General features: G+C 51.0%; 1 protein-coding gene across 1 annotated transcript; it reads left to right on the top strand.

Annotated features, from left to right (window-relative positions):
• The first annotated feature begins 7,715 nt into the window (after window positions 1-7,715).
• Window positions 7,716-9,436, top strand: LOC129511661 (somatotropin). Its single transcript, XM_055328559.1, has 5 exons — window positions 7,716-7,725; window positions 7,948-8,108; window positions 8,328-8,444; window positions 8,603-8,764; window positions 9,236-9,436. Exons 1-5 carry the CDS (start codon window positions 7,716-7,718, stop codon window positions 9,434-9,436), a joined length of 651 nt encoding a protein of 216 aa, XP_055184534.1.
• Window positions 9,437-13,282: the final 3,846 nt, after the last annotated feature.

Raw genomic sequence — 13,282 nt, 5'->3', positions numbered from 1 at the left:
TGGGAGAGGATGACTGCTATGGGTCTCACAGACCTCGCCTGTGCTCACTAGGGCTTCTGTCTGAAAGCCTGGCTGGGATCTGCAGTTACACCCTCCTGGGTGGGCACCTCACCTAGCTGGGCCCAGACTGGAGAAAGGCTGATAGCCCTTCTTGGCAAGGATGCCTTCATCCTGCATCCCCTTTGGCCCACATGAGCACCTGGGTCCTGCTCTGTAGAGTGAGGGTCTCAGCCTTGAGGGGCCTCAGCCTACCCATCCCAATCCTACTGTCCTTGATGGCCATCCACCTGCGAGAAGCCCTTCCAAATATCCCCAGGCCTGCCCAAGCCCCATGACTGCCTTGTTGCCCATGCTGGCCTCATTCTCCAGTTAAACTACCCCCCACCAAGCCTGGAAATTTTGTTTTTAAGTCCGACGACCCAGAGCCATGCAAGAGATTCCCAAAGAGGGAGGCTTTGCAGTGGTGAAGTTTGGGGGTCCTGAGGTGATTCCTTCAGCCTTTTCCAGAACCACATCAGAGGTCCTCCTAGGGTCCCAAGGTCCCCACAAAATGATCCCTAGGGTCCTACAAATTCAAGCCCTGACCTGCCTGCTGCAGAAGTGACTGGAAACAGTTCCCAGCTAGGAGCTTAAGTGCAATTAACCTCTATGTGCAAGGCCAGGCCTTGCTCTGCTTCCTGTTGACCTTGGGGAGGACACTGCAAACCTCTTTGCCACTCATGCTCTGGATTCAGGCCAGAGAAATCCCTGCCTCCAGGGAGAGCCAAGCCTGGCATGCGGGAACCAGTAAGAGTGGTCACTAGTTTTTACCAGCTCTCCCCCAGAGCTCCAGGTGGGGTGGGGTGGGTGGCTAAGGTCCCAGCGCCTGGAGTTTCAAACAATTTGTGCATCGTTCAGGGGTGCTCACTCGGAGTCATGCTGGGCAGGCCAGGCAGGGTCTGCTCCCTCCGTGGCCTCCGGGCTGGGCTGCCTGAGGAAACTGGTTTGTTTAGGCATCTGCCTCCACTGAGCTGGAGCCTTTCCTCTACTGCTTTGCATAGTGACGCTAATTCTGTCCTCCTGTCTCCACCAGGGACCCTAGCTAGCAGGGCTGGGGGCGGGAGGGTGTCTTCACTACTCCCCCCCACCCCACCCCCCAGTAGGGTCTCCCCCGGCCTGGGGCTGCCCTGAGTCTAGGGAGGTCCTGACTTTACCAAAAGATTAATACTTTTGAATCACTGAGTTTTTCTAATGCTTTACAGTGCTATTGGCAGAGAATTATTTGAACTGAACCCCTGTCTCTGTCCCCAGACACCCCTAAAAGGTATTTGCCTTCATGGTTATGATGTAGAAGTCCTCCCTGGTCTGTTTGTCTTTTTTTTTTTGGTTTGGTTTTGCTTTTGTTTCTGTTTTTCTGTTTTAGGGGCTTATGCTATGGGTATCATCATGTCTGTCTTAAGGGTCCCCGGCCCCCAGAACTGACTGAAGCAGGGCAGATGAAGCTGTGTGATGCTGGTGGGGATGATGAAAGCCTCAGGCCTCAGTTGCTTAATCTGTAGAATGGGAATCATAAAACCTTGTCTGAGGGAAGGGAGTTGAACCAGATGCTGTGTTGTTGTTGTTTTTTCAATCGTCATATAGTAAAATTGAGTTTGTTTTCTTTCAGTATACAGGCTGATGAATTTTAGCACATGTGCAGATTTATATCACCCCACCACCACCACAATTAGGATACAGAACATGAACTAAAATCTTTTATTGGGATCCCCAAAATATTTACATATTGAGCACCTCTTTAATGCCTATGATATTGTATGGAACAGCTCCAGATTCACGTACATCATCTTGCATAAGCCCCAGCATAATCCTGGAAGGGGGCGGCATCATCCCCATTTGATGAATGAGCAAATCAAGGCTCAGGGAGATAGCAATGGGCCAAAACCATATATTCTGGGGTATGGGACGCCTTCTGACGCCAAACCCAGCATTCTTCCCAGTACATCACAACTGTCTCTCTTGAAGGACTTTGTGGCCCTGAGATATTGAGGAGGGAGAAAAAAGGAGGAAAACGAGGGAGGAGAAAATCCTGTGACAACTTTGGCCATCTTCAAACATTTCCCATTGTTTACAAGTCCCAACACACAGGGACACAGGACCCAGCCGGGCTGGGGCTCATGCCACAGGGCCATCCTTCGAGGCGTCCGGCTCTGGTCAGCTCCCCCAGGCCTCCCCCTCCCCAGAACACAGCCCTGAGGTGCCTTGCTGGGCACATGCCCCACTACCCACTGGGGGAATCCAACCTAGTCCCTCGGGGCCATGGTGTAAGCATAGGCTGGTTCCTTCTTCGTTCTAGCTTGACTTCCGGCCCTTTCGATGCAGGTGCTGGCAGGCCTGGGGTGTCTGACCTGAGGGTTTGGGTGTTTTTCCAGCAGAATCAGAGGTGAGAGAAAAACAAAACAAAATGTGAAAAGCTGCCACTGTGTGGGTGTCACTGGTATATAGCGTTTGTCCCTTAGCAGTTGTGGGGTCTTCTGTGAAGGGTCCCAAAGGCCATCTTGGAACACGGGGTTTGGGAGCTCCAGATTCTGTCTCGATTATTCTGCTCTTTAGCTGACCCCAGTGGCTGGATTCAGGGCCCACATCGGCGAAGTTCCCAGGTGAGTCTGGCTTCCCACGGTGCTGCTGGTTAGGCACCCTCAGAATCTGCCGGTGACTCAGTTGCAAACCAAAACAAAGCAACAACAAACCATCTACTGGGATACCTCAGCTGCCCCTCCAACTCCAAAGCCTTTACCTGGAAACTTAGATGACTCGCAGAGAACAAAAATCAACTAGCATTAAATCCTGATGTGCAGTTTGTTAAAACACGTTTAGATGGATCCAGTGCATTTTTCTCAATGAAAAAAAATAATAAAGACCTCTTTCTGACTGAACACCACTTTCTCACATGAGGAAAGCAGGGGGGTGGGGAGCGGTGCTAGACACCTCACGAGGTCCCCTTAGGGCTCAGGTTCTGCAAGCTGAGAGTCCGTGTAGAATATTTGTGTGTCCTTGTGATCAGCATCTGCATACCGCCTCATCTATTTTTTTCATTTAAGTTTTTTCATGCATGTAGTGCCGTGCATTGCAAGATCTTGTACTTTTTATGATTTTTTTTGGTACTTCTTATTTCAAATTCATTCTATGATAAGGACATTGAGACACAAAGTGGCCTGCCTTACCATTTCTGGGTGCGTGGGTATTCGAGTTCTTTCCTTGGCATTGTCCTTGCATCCGCTCCGTCCACCTAGCACATGCTGGTTGAGTGCCTGGCTCTAGGACTGTGCCCGCTGGCCATTCCCAACTCTTCCCAGGCTTTTCTCTCACCTCTATATCGTCACTGTTTCTTTTTTTTTTTTTTAAGATTTTATTTATTCATGAGAGACACACACACAGAGAGAGAGAGAGAGAGAGAGAGAGAGAGAGAGAGGCAGAGACACAGGCAGAGGGAGAAGCAGGCTCCATGCAGGGAACGGGATATGGGACTCGATCCGGGGTCTCCAGGACCACACCCCGGGCTGCAGGCGGCGCCAAACCGCTGCGCCACCAGGGCTGCCCTTGTCACTGTTTCTTTCATGGCAATTTTCACAGTGTGAAATTTCCTGATGTATTTTGCCATTGTGTATTTATTTGCTTGCTATTGTGTCTCTTCCCCATAGACTATAAGCTCCAACAGAAAAAGGATCCTGTCTTTTGTTCATCTGGGCATACCATCTGCCTGGTACAATATCCGGCATCTAGAAAGAGCAATGACTACTTCTTAGAACCAGTTAATGCATGAAGAAGAGAATGAGTGAATGAATGAATACATGAACGGCATGAACCCAGCCTCAAAGCGTTTACATTCCCACAAGGGGCATGAGATGTCCACAAACAAGCACAGAATAAGGTAAAAGAAGTCAGAGGTGATTTCCAGTGAAGGGCACCAATCAGGAAAGCACCCCAGACTTCCCACAGCTGCTGGACACACCTGGGTACTCACTACTTCTTTTTCAATGGGACTGTCTCCCTGGGGAATAATCCCCAAGGTGGAAATTACTGAAGATGTCCAGTTATGTAGGCTGTGATGCACTTCTTGATGGTTCTGAGATCCCCAGCCAGGGTAAACACCCTTGTCAACCCCCAAGAGTGCCTACCCCTATCCTGTCCCCACCCCCACAAGCCCTCCACAGCCCTTCCTCCATGCTTGAGCCCTCTGGCAAACCCAAGGGTCCAGTGAGATAAAGGAAGTGAAAACATGATGTACGCTGAAACGTGCAGTTCACATGTGAAGGATGATGAGATCTGGTTCATTAAATCAGGTTACATTGGGCTGTTTTTTTCTGCAGCTTTTCTTGGTGTCCGTGGACCTCATTCTAGGGTGAAGCTCCTTCCGCTCAATGTCCTCCAGCTTCAGTGAATATCTTCTGAGCAGGGACTTGACCCTCCTCTGCTGGCTTTGTGCTGAGGAAAGTTCTGTCTGTGTCCAGCAGCGCCACCGTCTTTCCCAGATGAGGGTTCTCAAGAGCTCCGTGTGGTGGGAAGATGGGGGCCTTGGGCAGCTATCATTTGGAAGCCAAGAGACTATGTACAAACTACTGTATTTCTTTAACTCTGAGTGCTCTCGTATGAAATGGGCCTCCCCACCCTCTCACCCAGAACAGAGCCTGGTACTCAGAAATGGCCACTTCTCCACCTCCCCGACGAAGCCTTTGGGAATCCCCACATAATAGTCTCTAGAAACCTTGACCCAATGCTGCATGATTGACGCAGTGCTCAGACTCCTGCTGGAAGCAAAGAGGAGGCAGAGTTACATCGCAGGGGCAATCCCAGCTTCTGGCCTCAAGGAAGGCGGCACAGAGCTAGTAGTGGAAATGTGGGCCTCAAGTGACCACGGTGGAAGGAGTGGAAAGAACCGCCACCAATCCTTCTGAAGCTGTCCCTAAGGCCATGGTAAGTGTGACTCCAAAATAAATTGGCCCCACCCCACAGATTGAACCTCAGAGAGGATCCTAAAGTCTGACAGAGGCCACTTTCAGATCAAGAGCAGATCTGTGAGCTTTCACAAGAGGTACAGAAAACCCTAGATTTCAAATCTGGAAATATGAAAGGCTTTCAAACATTGAATTGCATGGATTCCAAGACAATGGGCAATTCATCTTGAGCCTTTTGAGGCTGACCTGAGAGATGTTAATCACAGCCTCTTCCTATTGGGCACCACGCGGAAGCCATGGTTGGGCAGTCTCTGAACATGAAGAAGCCTGGGGTCTGGCCCTTTGGTGCCCCAAGAAAGGATGGGTGACTCCCCAGCATGGGAGGGCAAATTTCATCTACCTCTGCACCTTTCGGTTCTTGCTGCCTCCATGGCAACCTTTTGTAAAGGTGTTTCCTCAGACCTCCAGAGTCCTGTGAGCCAGTTGAGTTCTGCGGCCAACAGAAGTGGGTTTGGTGAGAAGAGAGACTCCCCTGATCTGGCTGGTTCCATCTGCTCTTGGCAGTACCCCGCCTGTGGGGAACCTCAGCCACACCTCACTTGTGCCTACCTAATGTGGTTCTTGAGCAGTCCCCAACTTGAGCTCCTGTACCCTCACTCAGGGGAGGCCTGAAGCTTCAACCTGGTCCACAGTACACATACAAGTCCCCCCACCATTAGCTAGAAATTGGTCATGAGGGGTTCCACATCAGTCCTCCACAGGGTGTAAAGAGGGGGGTGGGGGAGGCAGAAGGCAATGTAGGGCTCGGAGAGTTTCCTCTATTTCCCCGCTGGCCCCTCCTCTGTGGTAGAGCTGCAAGGAAGACAGGAAAGCCTTCCTGATACCCAACCTCTTCCTCACACCTACATCTTTGATGACAGCCCACTCTGGCCCTCCCTCAGCCAGGAGAAGAGCTCTGTGCGTCCCAGGGCCTTCCCCAGCAGAGAAGGAATCAGGGCACAGTTGGGCAATGACTCTAGAATGATGGGAGAAGAGGAAGCTGTATCCTAAAAGTGGGAGGTGGCAAGATAAGCCCTTGCATCCTGGACCCCGAGGATGTGCCTTTTCAACATTGGTTGCCAACACCATAACCAACCACCTCTAGAAGAGTCTGCTTGTTCATTTGTTTATTTCCCCACAGGGCAAGTGCTAAATGTTCCTAGACTCAAGGGGTGGGAGGTTTAAATGGAAGAGAATGTGTTCTTTTCTGCTCTTAGCCCTGGGGGTGATCTGATGCTGGTGACCTGCAGGTGCTGCAGTGTCCTCAAGCCTGGGCTCTGGGGGGCTGGAGGGCAGCAGTCCTAACCCAGCCTTCTCGGCCCTCACCTTGCACAGATACTTGGCCCCCGACACGCACCCTGTGTCTCTGGGCCAGTCTCACCTAGGAAATGAAGAACAACAATCTGCCTCTTAGGGGAGGATGAAATGAGACGAAGGGACCCTAGTGAGAAGGGGCAGGATCCCTGTGTTGAGAGAGGCGTTTAGAAGATAAAATAACTGAGTGGCCTGCCCAAGTCTGCTTGGGAGAAAGGGTTTGGGATGATCAACATGGGAAGAGCAAGGTTCTGGAGGTCGGCTGAGGCTGAGGCTCTCACAAGCAAGACTCTCTGAGCCTCGGTCAGCTGATCTGTAAAATGGGGTGGTAATGATATCGCCTTCACGAGATGGTCGTGAGGGTCAAATGTGACAATACACAGGCATGCTGTCTCAAATGATGAGCTCTATATGAATATTAAAAGAAGAAAGCTGGGGAGGAGACTAGGGTGGCTGGAGAGAGCATCTCTTGGGGGTGCAGTACCTGGAGTTGCACTGCTGGGGACGAGACCCAAGCCCTCAAGGGATCTTCCAATCTTGAGATCCTCTGGCGGTGACTGGGCTGGGGAAGCCCTTGTGGCAGGGTCTGCAGCGGGTTCAAGGAGCCGGGCGGGGGGGACACCTCCAGCTTTGGTCCTCTGCCCCGGCCACCTGGGTGTGCCCCCATGTCAGGGAAATGGGGGGACAGAGTGGGGCTGGGGTCCTCTGGAGGTGAGTGTCTAGCACCAGCTGCCTCAGGCCTGACAAAGTGGTCGGATGGTGGTAAAGTGTCAGGGGGATGGTGACAGCGGCCAAGGTGGAATCTGGGACTGAACTGTGCCCAGAAACCCCAGAATCCATGGCTGTTCTGGGCTCCCTTTCCCCAAACACACATTCTCTCTGGTGGACAGAGGGGAGCTGTGCTGGGAAGAGAAATGGGAGGGTGAGGAAAGGTAGCACAGCTCTTGCAGCACACCCAGCCTGACATGCCCCCCCATCTTTTGGGGGCCGGGTTGGGTCCTTCTCACCTGGGCAGACAACCCTACAGTGATATCCCACCAGAGCCTGGACTCAGGCTCCTCTTCTCTGCCAGCTCCCCCTGGAAATGAGGATACATTGGGTGATGTCTCAAGCTGAGATCCCCATGTGCACAGACTTCAGGGCTAGTGACAGTGGGGGGGGGGGCAAGAAGGGAGGGAAGGCCTGGGGGACACGACCCCAAGAAGAGCGGGAACAGGACAAGAGGGAGGAGGCTCTACATAATCCATCAGCACAGAGCGGCCAGTGGCCCGATGAATAAATGTATAGAGAGAAGAGGTGGGGGCGGAGGGAGAGAGGGAGAGAGGGAAGGGACCAGGGTATAAAGAGGGCCCGCAAGGAACCAATTCCAGGATCCCAGCAGCCAGCTCCCCAAAGCGCTCAGGGTCCTGTGGACGGCTCAGTCCGGCTGCGATGGCTGCAAGTAAGTCCCCCTGGGCTCGGTGTGGACCGAGGGGCGAGGTGGAGGGGGGCCTGCAGATGGCTGGGGATGCCACCCCCGGGCTCTGGGGCTGCTGAGTGTGAGCATAGACAGCTACGGCCAGACGTGTGGCCCAGTGCTAGAGGTTCTGGGTCCCTGCGGGGTTGGGGCAGGGCTGGCAGGAACCAGGCCCCTTGCCCGCCGTCCGTGCCCCTCCGTGTGTAGGCCCTCGGAACTCTGTGCTCCTGGCCTTCGCCTTGCTCTGCCTGCCCTGGCCTCAGGAGGTGGGCGCCTTCCCGGCCATGCCCTTGTCCAGCCTGTTTGCCAACGCCGTGCTCCGGGCCCAGCACCTGCACCAACTGGCTGCCGACACCTACAAAGAGTTTGTAAGCTCCCCAGGCAGGGGTGCTTGCTGGGTGGGGGTGAGGGTGGCAGGAAAGGGTGAATTTCTGCCCCTCACTCTGGTGGGTGGGTGGGGGGACATGGGGGGGTAACTGAGGAGTTCAGGGTGGTTCCCCCCAGGGAAGAGGCTGTGGGTGGAGCACAAACTGAGGGGGCTTCCGAATGAAGCAGCGATGAGGGCCGGGGTGGGTGCCTGTCCCCAGGAGCGGGCGTACATCCCCGAGGGACAGAGGTACTCCATCCAGAACGCGCAGGCCGCCTTCTGCTTCTCGGAGACCATCCCGGCCCCCACGGGCAAGGACGAGGCCCAGCAGCGATCCGTGAGTAGGCCGGGCGGCCGCCCAGGGGGCCTCCCTCCTTCCGCCTCGCCACAGGCATCAGGCCCTGGGCAGCCTCTCCCCGGGGGCAGGGGGCAGGGTGGCAGCGGGAGCCCCCCCCCGGCCGAGGCTGGGGCGCCCACCGCCCGCTCCTCCCGCAGGACGTGGAGCTGCTCCGCTTCTCCCTGCTGCTCATCCAGTCGTGGCTCGGGCCCGTGCAGTTTCTCAGCAGGGTCTTCACCAACAGCCTGGTGTTCGGCACCTCAGACCGAGTCTACGAGAAGCTCAAGGACCTGGAGGAAGGCATCCAAGCCCTGATGCGGGTGGGGATGGCCACGTGGGTCCCCTGCCCCGGGCCTGGTGGCCTCGCTGGCTTAGACAACCGGTGGGGGATGGTGTGGGCTGGGAATCAGCACCCCGGGGGTGCTTTGGAGTGAGCCGTCCAGCCTGGACCCCTGAGAGAGCTTCCTCCTCGTTCCCCAGGGGTGAATCCTCCCTGCCCTTCTCTGAGCCTGGTGGGGAGGGACAGGGAAGGAGCAGCGGCCAAGGACAGGGCCTCTCTGCCCCATCTCTCTCTCTCTCTCTCTCTCTCTCTCTCTCTCTCTCTCTAAGGATATCCACTTATTCATGAGAGACCCAGAGAGGCAGAGACACAGGCAGAGGGAGAAGCAGGCTCTCTGCACGGAGCCCGATATGGGACTCGAGCCTGGGGCTCCAGGGTCACGCCCTGAGTCCAAAGGCAGACGCTCAACCACTGAACCACCCTGGCGTCCCTTCCCTCCTCTCTTCGGCAGGAGCTGGAAGATGGCAGTCCCCGGGCTGGGCAGATCCTGAAGCAGACCTACGACAAGTTTGACACGAACCTGCGCAGTGACGATGCGCTGCTTAAGAACTACGGGCTGCTCTCCTGCTTCAAGAAAGACCTGCATAAGGCCGAGACGTACCTGCGGGTCATGAAGTGTCGCCGCTTCGTGGAAAGCAGCTGTGCCTTCTAGTTGCTGGGCATCTCTGTCACCCCCTCCCCAGAGCCTCCCCCAACCCTGGGGAGTGCCGCTCCAGGGTCCGCTGTGCTTTCCTAATAAAGTTAAGTTGCATCATACCACCTGAGGAGGTGTCATGCTATTACATGGGGCAAAGGGCTGGGAAGACAACTGGGGCCTCCTGGGAACCATGACTGACCCGATTCTTCCCGGGCTGGAAAGAAGCTGTCACAGTCACTCCTCCCTGTCACATGTCAAGTCCACGGACCAGGCCCCAGGTCCCAGGTCTCTGGGCACTTCCACCCCCATAAAGTACCTGGAGGCATTCCTCTCCCCCCCACACCACACCACCAGATGGAGCACCCAAGAGTGGGAAGAAATGGAAAGCAAGACAAGCTATTAAGTACAGAAGCAAAACACCCCAACATGGGAGAAAACAGAGAAATCAGAATTACTTTTGTGCAGAAAGTTTAAGATGAATACACATTAGACCCCCCTACTCTTGGAAAATGGGAACAACACAAATTGGCTTTGGGACAGACACAGAATATTTGGGATCGGAATGGTGGCAAGGGAAGTGGAAGAAAGACACCAAATTAGTATTGCAAATACAGCACCAGCAGGTGCCAGGTAGATAATTACAAATGTAGGGAGGGCTGAATGTAAAGGGATAAATCATAACTGACGCTCAGCTTCCTCATGGGCATACAACCCAGAGCTCGGGGACCCCAGCAACCTGGAGAACTCAGTCCCCTGCTAAGGTGGGGCCTATCTGGCCTTGTCCTGATTCAGGACCTTGGGGCTGGGCTGCCAGACCTTTGGATTTTTCAAGATACTCAGGATATCCAGGCTTTCACGTGAAATCTAATTTCTAAACATTAGTGACTAATTCACATTGAAAACATTTTTCCCCTAAGATTTTACTTATTTATTTATTTTAGAGAGAGGGTGGGGGTAGAGGGAGAGGTAGGGAGGGGGAAGAATCTCAAGCGGACTGGACACTGAACATGTTGCCTGACTTGGGGCTCCATCTCACGACCCCGAAATCACAATTTGAGCTGAAACCAAGAGCCAGACACTTAATTGAATCAGCCACCCAGGCACCCCCATATAGAAAACATTTTTAAGGGCAAAAATTAACCCAAACACATTTGCTCTTCAAGCTGTCAGTGAGCAATTTGTTTGTTCAAAGGGCAGCAGATTGAGATAACTTGTAAGGGAAAGAATCAGAAATATCTGGACTTCAATTTAGCTTCATGAGATTACTTAACCTGTCTGGGACCCAGTTTCCTCACCTATAAAATGAGATGGTAATAAATTGCCTCCCAAAGCTAATGTCAGGATTCGATAAAATGGTGGTTCTGAGGTGTTTGACACATTATAGCACTCAAGAAATTGCAGCTGTTTTGCACTGAATTAACTAATCTAAAGTTAACACTTTAGAGTTAAGTCCTCAGTCACCCAAGCACCTTAGCTAGGGAGTGACCTATATAAATCAATACCTAGATGCTCAGAGTGACTCTATTATCCAAACATGATTTTACAAAACCAATAATTCTTGTATAATACAAAAGTCATGTTAAGTCAGTTAAGATGTCCCAGTTAATCTTCCTGAAAAGTTCAGGTTTTTATATATGGTGTTGAATTTTCTTTAAAACAAAACCCACCTGTATTTATTTTGGATATTTTACATTTAGTAAGTCCTTGGGGAGTGGTTGAAAGCTGCGATAATCAGAACCCAGAGCTCCATTTCTTGGCTCAGAAACCATAATCTACCATAGATAATTCTTTTATTGTCTGATTTAAAATCGTGGACTTTAGGGGTTAGAAGGGCCTCACAGGTCATCCTAATTCTTTCTCATTTAGGAATCTTACTCCATAGCATCCCTTACAGACCGTACTCACTGTGTACAAGTGTCAAAGGAGTCACTATTTTGCAAGGCAACTTGCTCTAGTAAACTGCCCTGGTTTTAGAGAAGTATTTCTTACATTAAGCTGAAGATTCCTGTACTATCCCTCATTTGATCTTAGAATTATTTGGAAATCTCATATTCTTCAGAAGTTGGTGTAATGAGCACAAATATAATGATCTCTTAGCTTGGATAAATGTTTTAGAAGGAAATGTGAGCCATCTTTAAAAATCAGGTTTGTTGGGATCCCTGGGTGGCGCAGCGGTTTGGCGCCTGCCTTTGGCCCAGGGCGCGATCCTGGAGACCCGGGATCGAATCCCACGTCAGGCTCCCGGTGCATGGAGCCTGCTTCTCCCTCTGCCTGTGTCTCTACCTCTCTCTCTCTCTCTGTGACTATCATAAATAAATAAAAAAAAAGATTAAAAAAAAATATTTAAAAAAAAATCAGGTTTGTTAAAAAAAAAAATCAGGTTTGTTGAATGAATGTGGCAGGAGAACGGTGCCTACAGAGGCGTGTTACAGCTGCCAGAGGGAAGGTTCTGGAGTGGAGTTGTCATGACAGCAGTAGACTGCAGGGGGAGCCACAGTCCAGTGAGCCTCTGCTCCTCTCCTGGGTTTAGCAGACTCAACCTGGCCACCACTTGTTGAGAAATTCAAAGAAGCTAGTTGATCTTGCAAAATTTCAGAATTTAAAAAGACCTTAAAGACCACCTCCCCTAAATTTTTTGATTTGGCAAATGCTATTCTGCCTTTCAGCTTTTCAATTAAGCAGTGGATGCCACCCTCCGTCACAAATTAGAAACACCCGAAATGTTTTCTAAACAATTCTTGCCTTAGCCGCCACTCCCTGCAATTCTGATTTAATTGGTCTGGAAGGGATCCAGGAAGGAGTGGTTTTAAAAACTCCCCAGGTGAGTCAAATGTGCAAACAAAGTTGAGAACCACTGAGTTAGAGACCACAAGATGAGATATCTGGGTCCACCAGGGATGAAGACCTGGGTCAGTTGTGGCTCTGTTTCTTTTTTTTTCTTTTCTTCTTTTTAAAGATTATTTATTTATTTATTCTTGAGAGACATACAGAGAAAGAGAGGCAGAGACACAGGCAGAGGGAGAAGCAGGCTCCATGAAGGGACCTGATATGGGACTCTATCCTGGGACTTCAGGATCACACCCTGAGCTGAAGGCGGCGCTAAATCACTGAGCCACCCGGGCTGCCCTCTCTCTGTTTCTAATTCTAAATAGTCATCTAAAAATTTTCTAATTAGCCGGTAACAAAAAAGACAAGTACTGTATGAATTCCCTCTATGAGGTACTTAGCATAGTTAAATTCAAAAAGACAAGAATGTAGAACGGTGGTTACCAGGGCTGAGGGAAGAGGGAATGAGGAGTTGTTTAATTGGTGGAATATCAGTTTTGCAAAATGAAGAGTTCTGGAGACTGGCTGCACAGTGTGAATGTACTTGACCCTACTGAACTGTACACTTAAAATGGTTAAGATGGGGGGGGGTGCCTGGCTAACTCCGTTGGTACAGCACTGAGCCCCATGTTAGGTGTAGAGTTTATATAAAAATGCTTTTTAAAAAATAGTTAAGTTGGTAAATTTTATGTATATTTTACCATGAGTTAAAATTTTTTAAAAATTTCTAATAAAAACATCTTCCTAAAAGGTAAGGTCAGTGAGATTTGTCAAAGAGATTTTAATAGACAGAGCTCAAGTAATCTTGTAACACCTCCCCCCGAATAATGTTTTTCTGACTCCATATGATCTTTTAAATTGAGCTGAACCTCAAATAATCTAAATTTACTCTAACTTGAATTTCTTCTGTGAAAATTAATAAAAGGAAACCTAGTTTAGAATGGACTTGGGAGGCCAGTAGGAGCTTTCATGCCCTTCCACTAGGCAATTGCAGACCCAATAGGAAGAGGTGGACCTTGCAGATACCACTTTACT

The sequence above is a fragment of the Nyctereutes procyonoides genome, unplaced genomic scaffold (genome assembly GCF_905146905.1).
Source record: "Nyctereutes procyonoides isolate TBG_1078 unplaced genomic scaffold, NYPRO_anot_genome, whole genome shotgun sequence".
Taxonomy (NCBI): Eukaryota; Metazoa; Chordata; class Mammalia; order Carnivora; family Canidae; genus Nyctereutes; species Nyctereutes procyonoides.
The sequence above is the reverse complement of the archived record's forward strand: the minus strand, read 5'-3'. Positions and strand labels throughout refer to the sequence as shown.

Coding starts and splice junctions, on each gene's coding strand:
- LOC129511661 (XM_055328559.1), top strand. Junction 8,109..8,327: donor CCGACACCTACAAAGAGTTT/GTAAGCTCCCCA, acceptor GCCTGTCCCCAG/GAGCGGGCGTACATCCCCGA. Junction 8,765..9,235: donor GCATCCAAGCCCTGATGCGG/GTGGGGATGGCC, acceptor TCTCTTCGGCAG/GAGCTGGAAGATGGCAGTCC.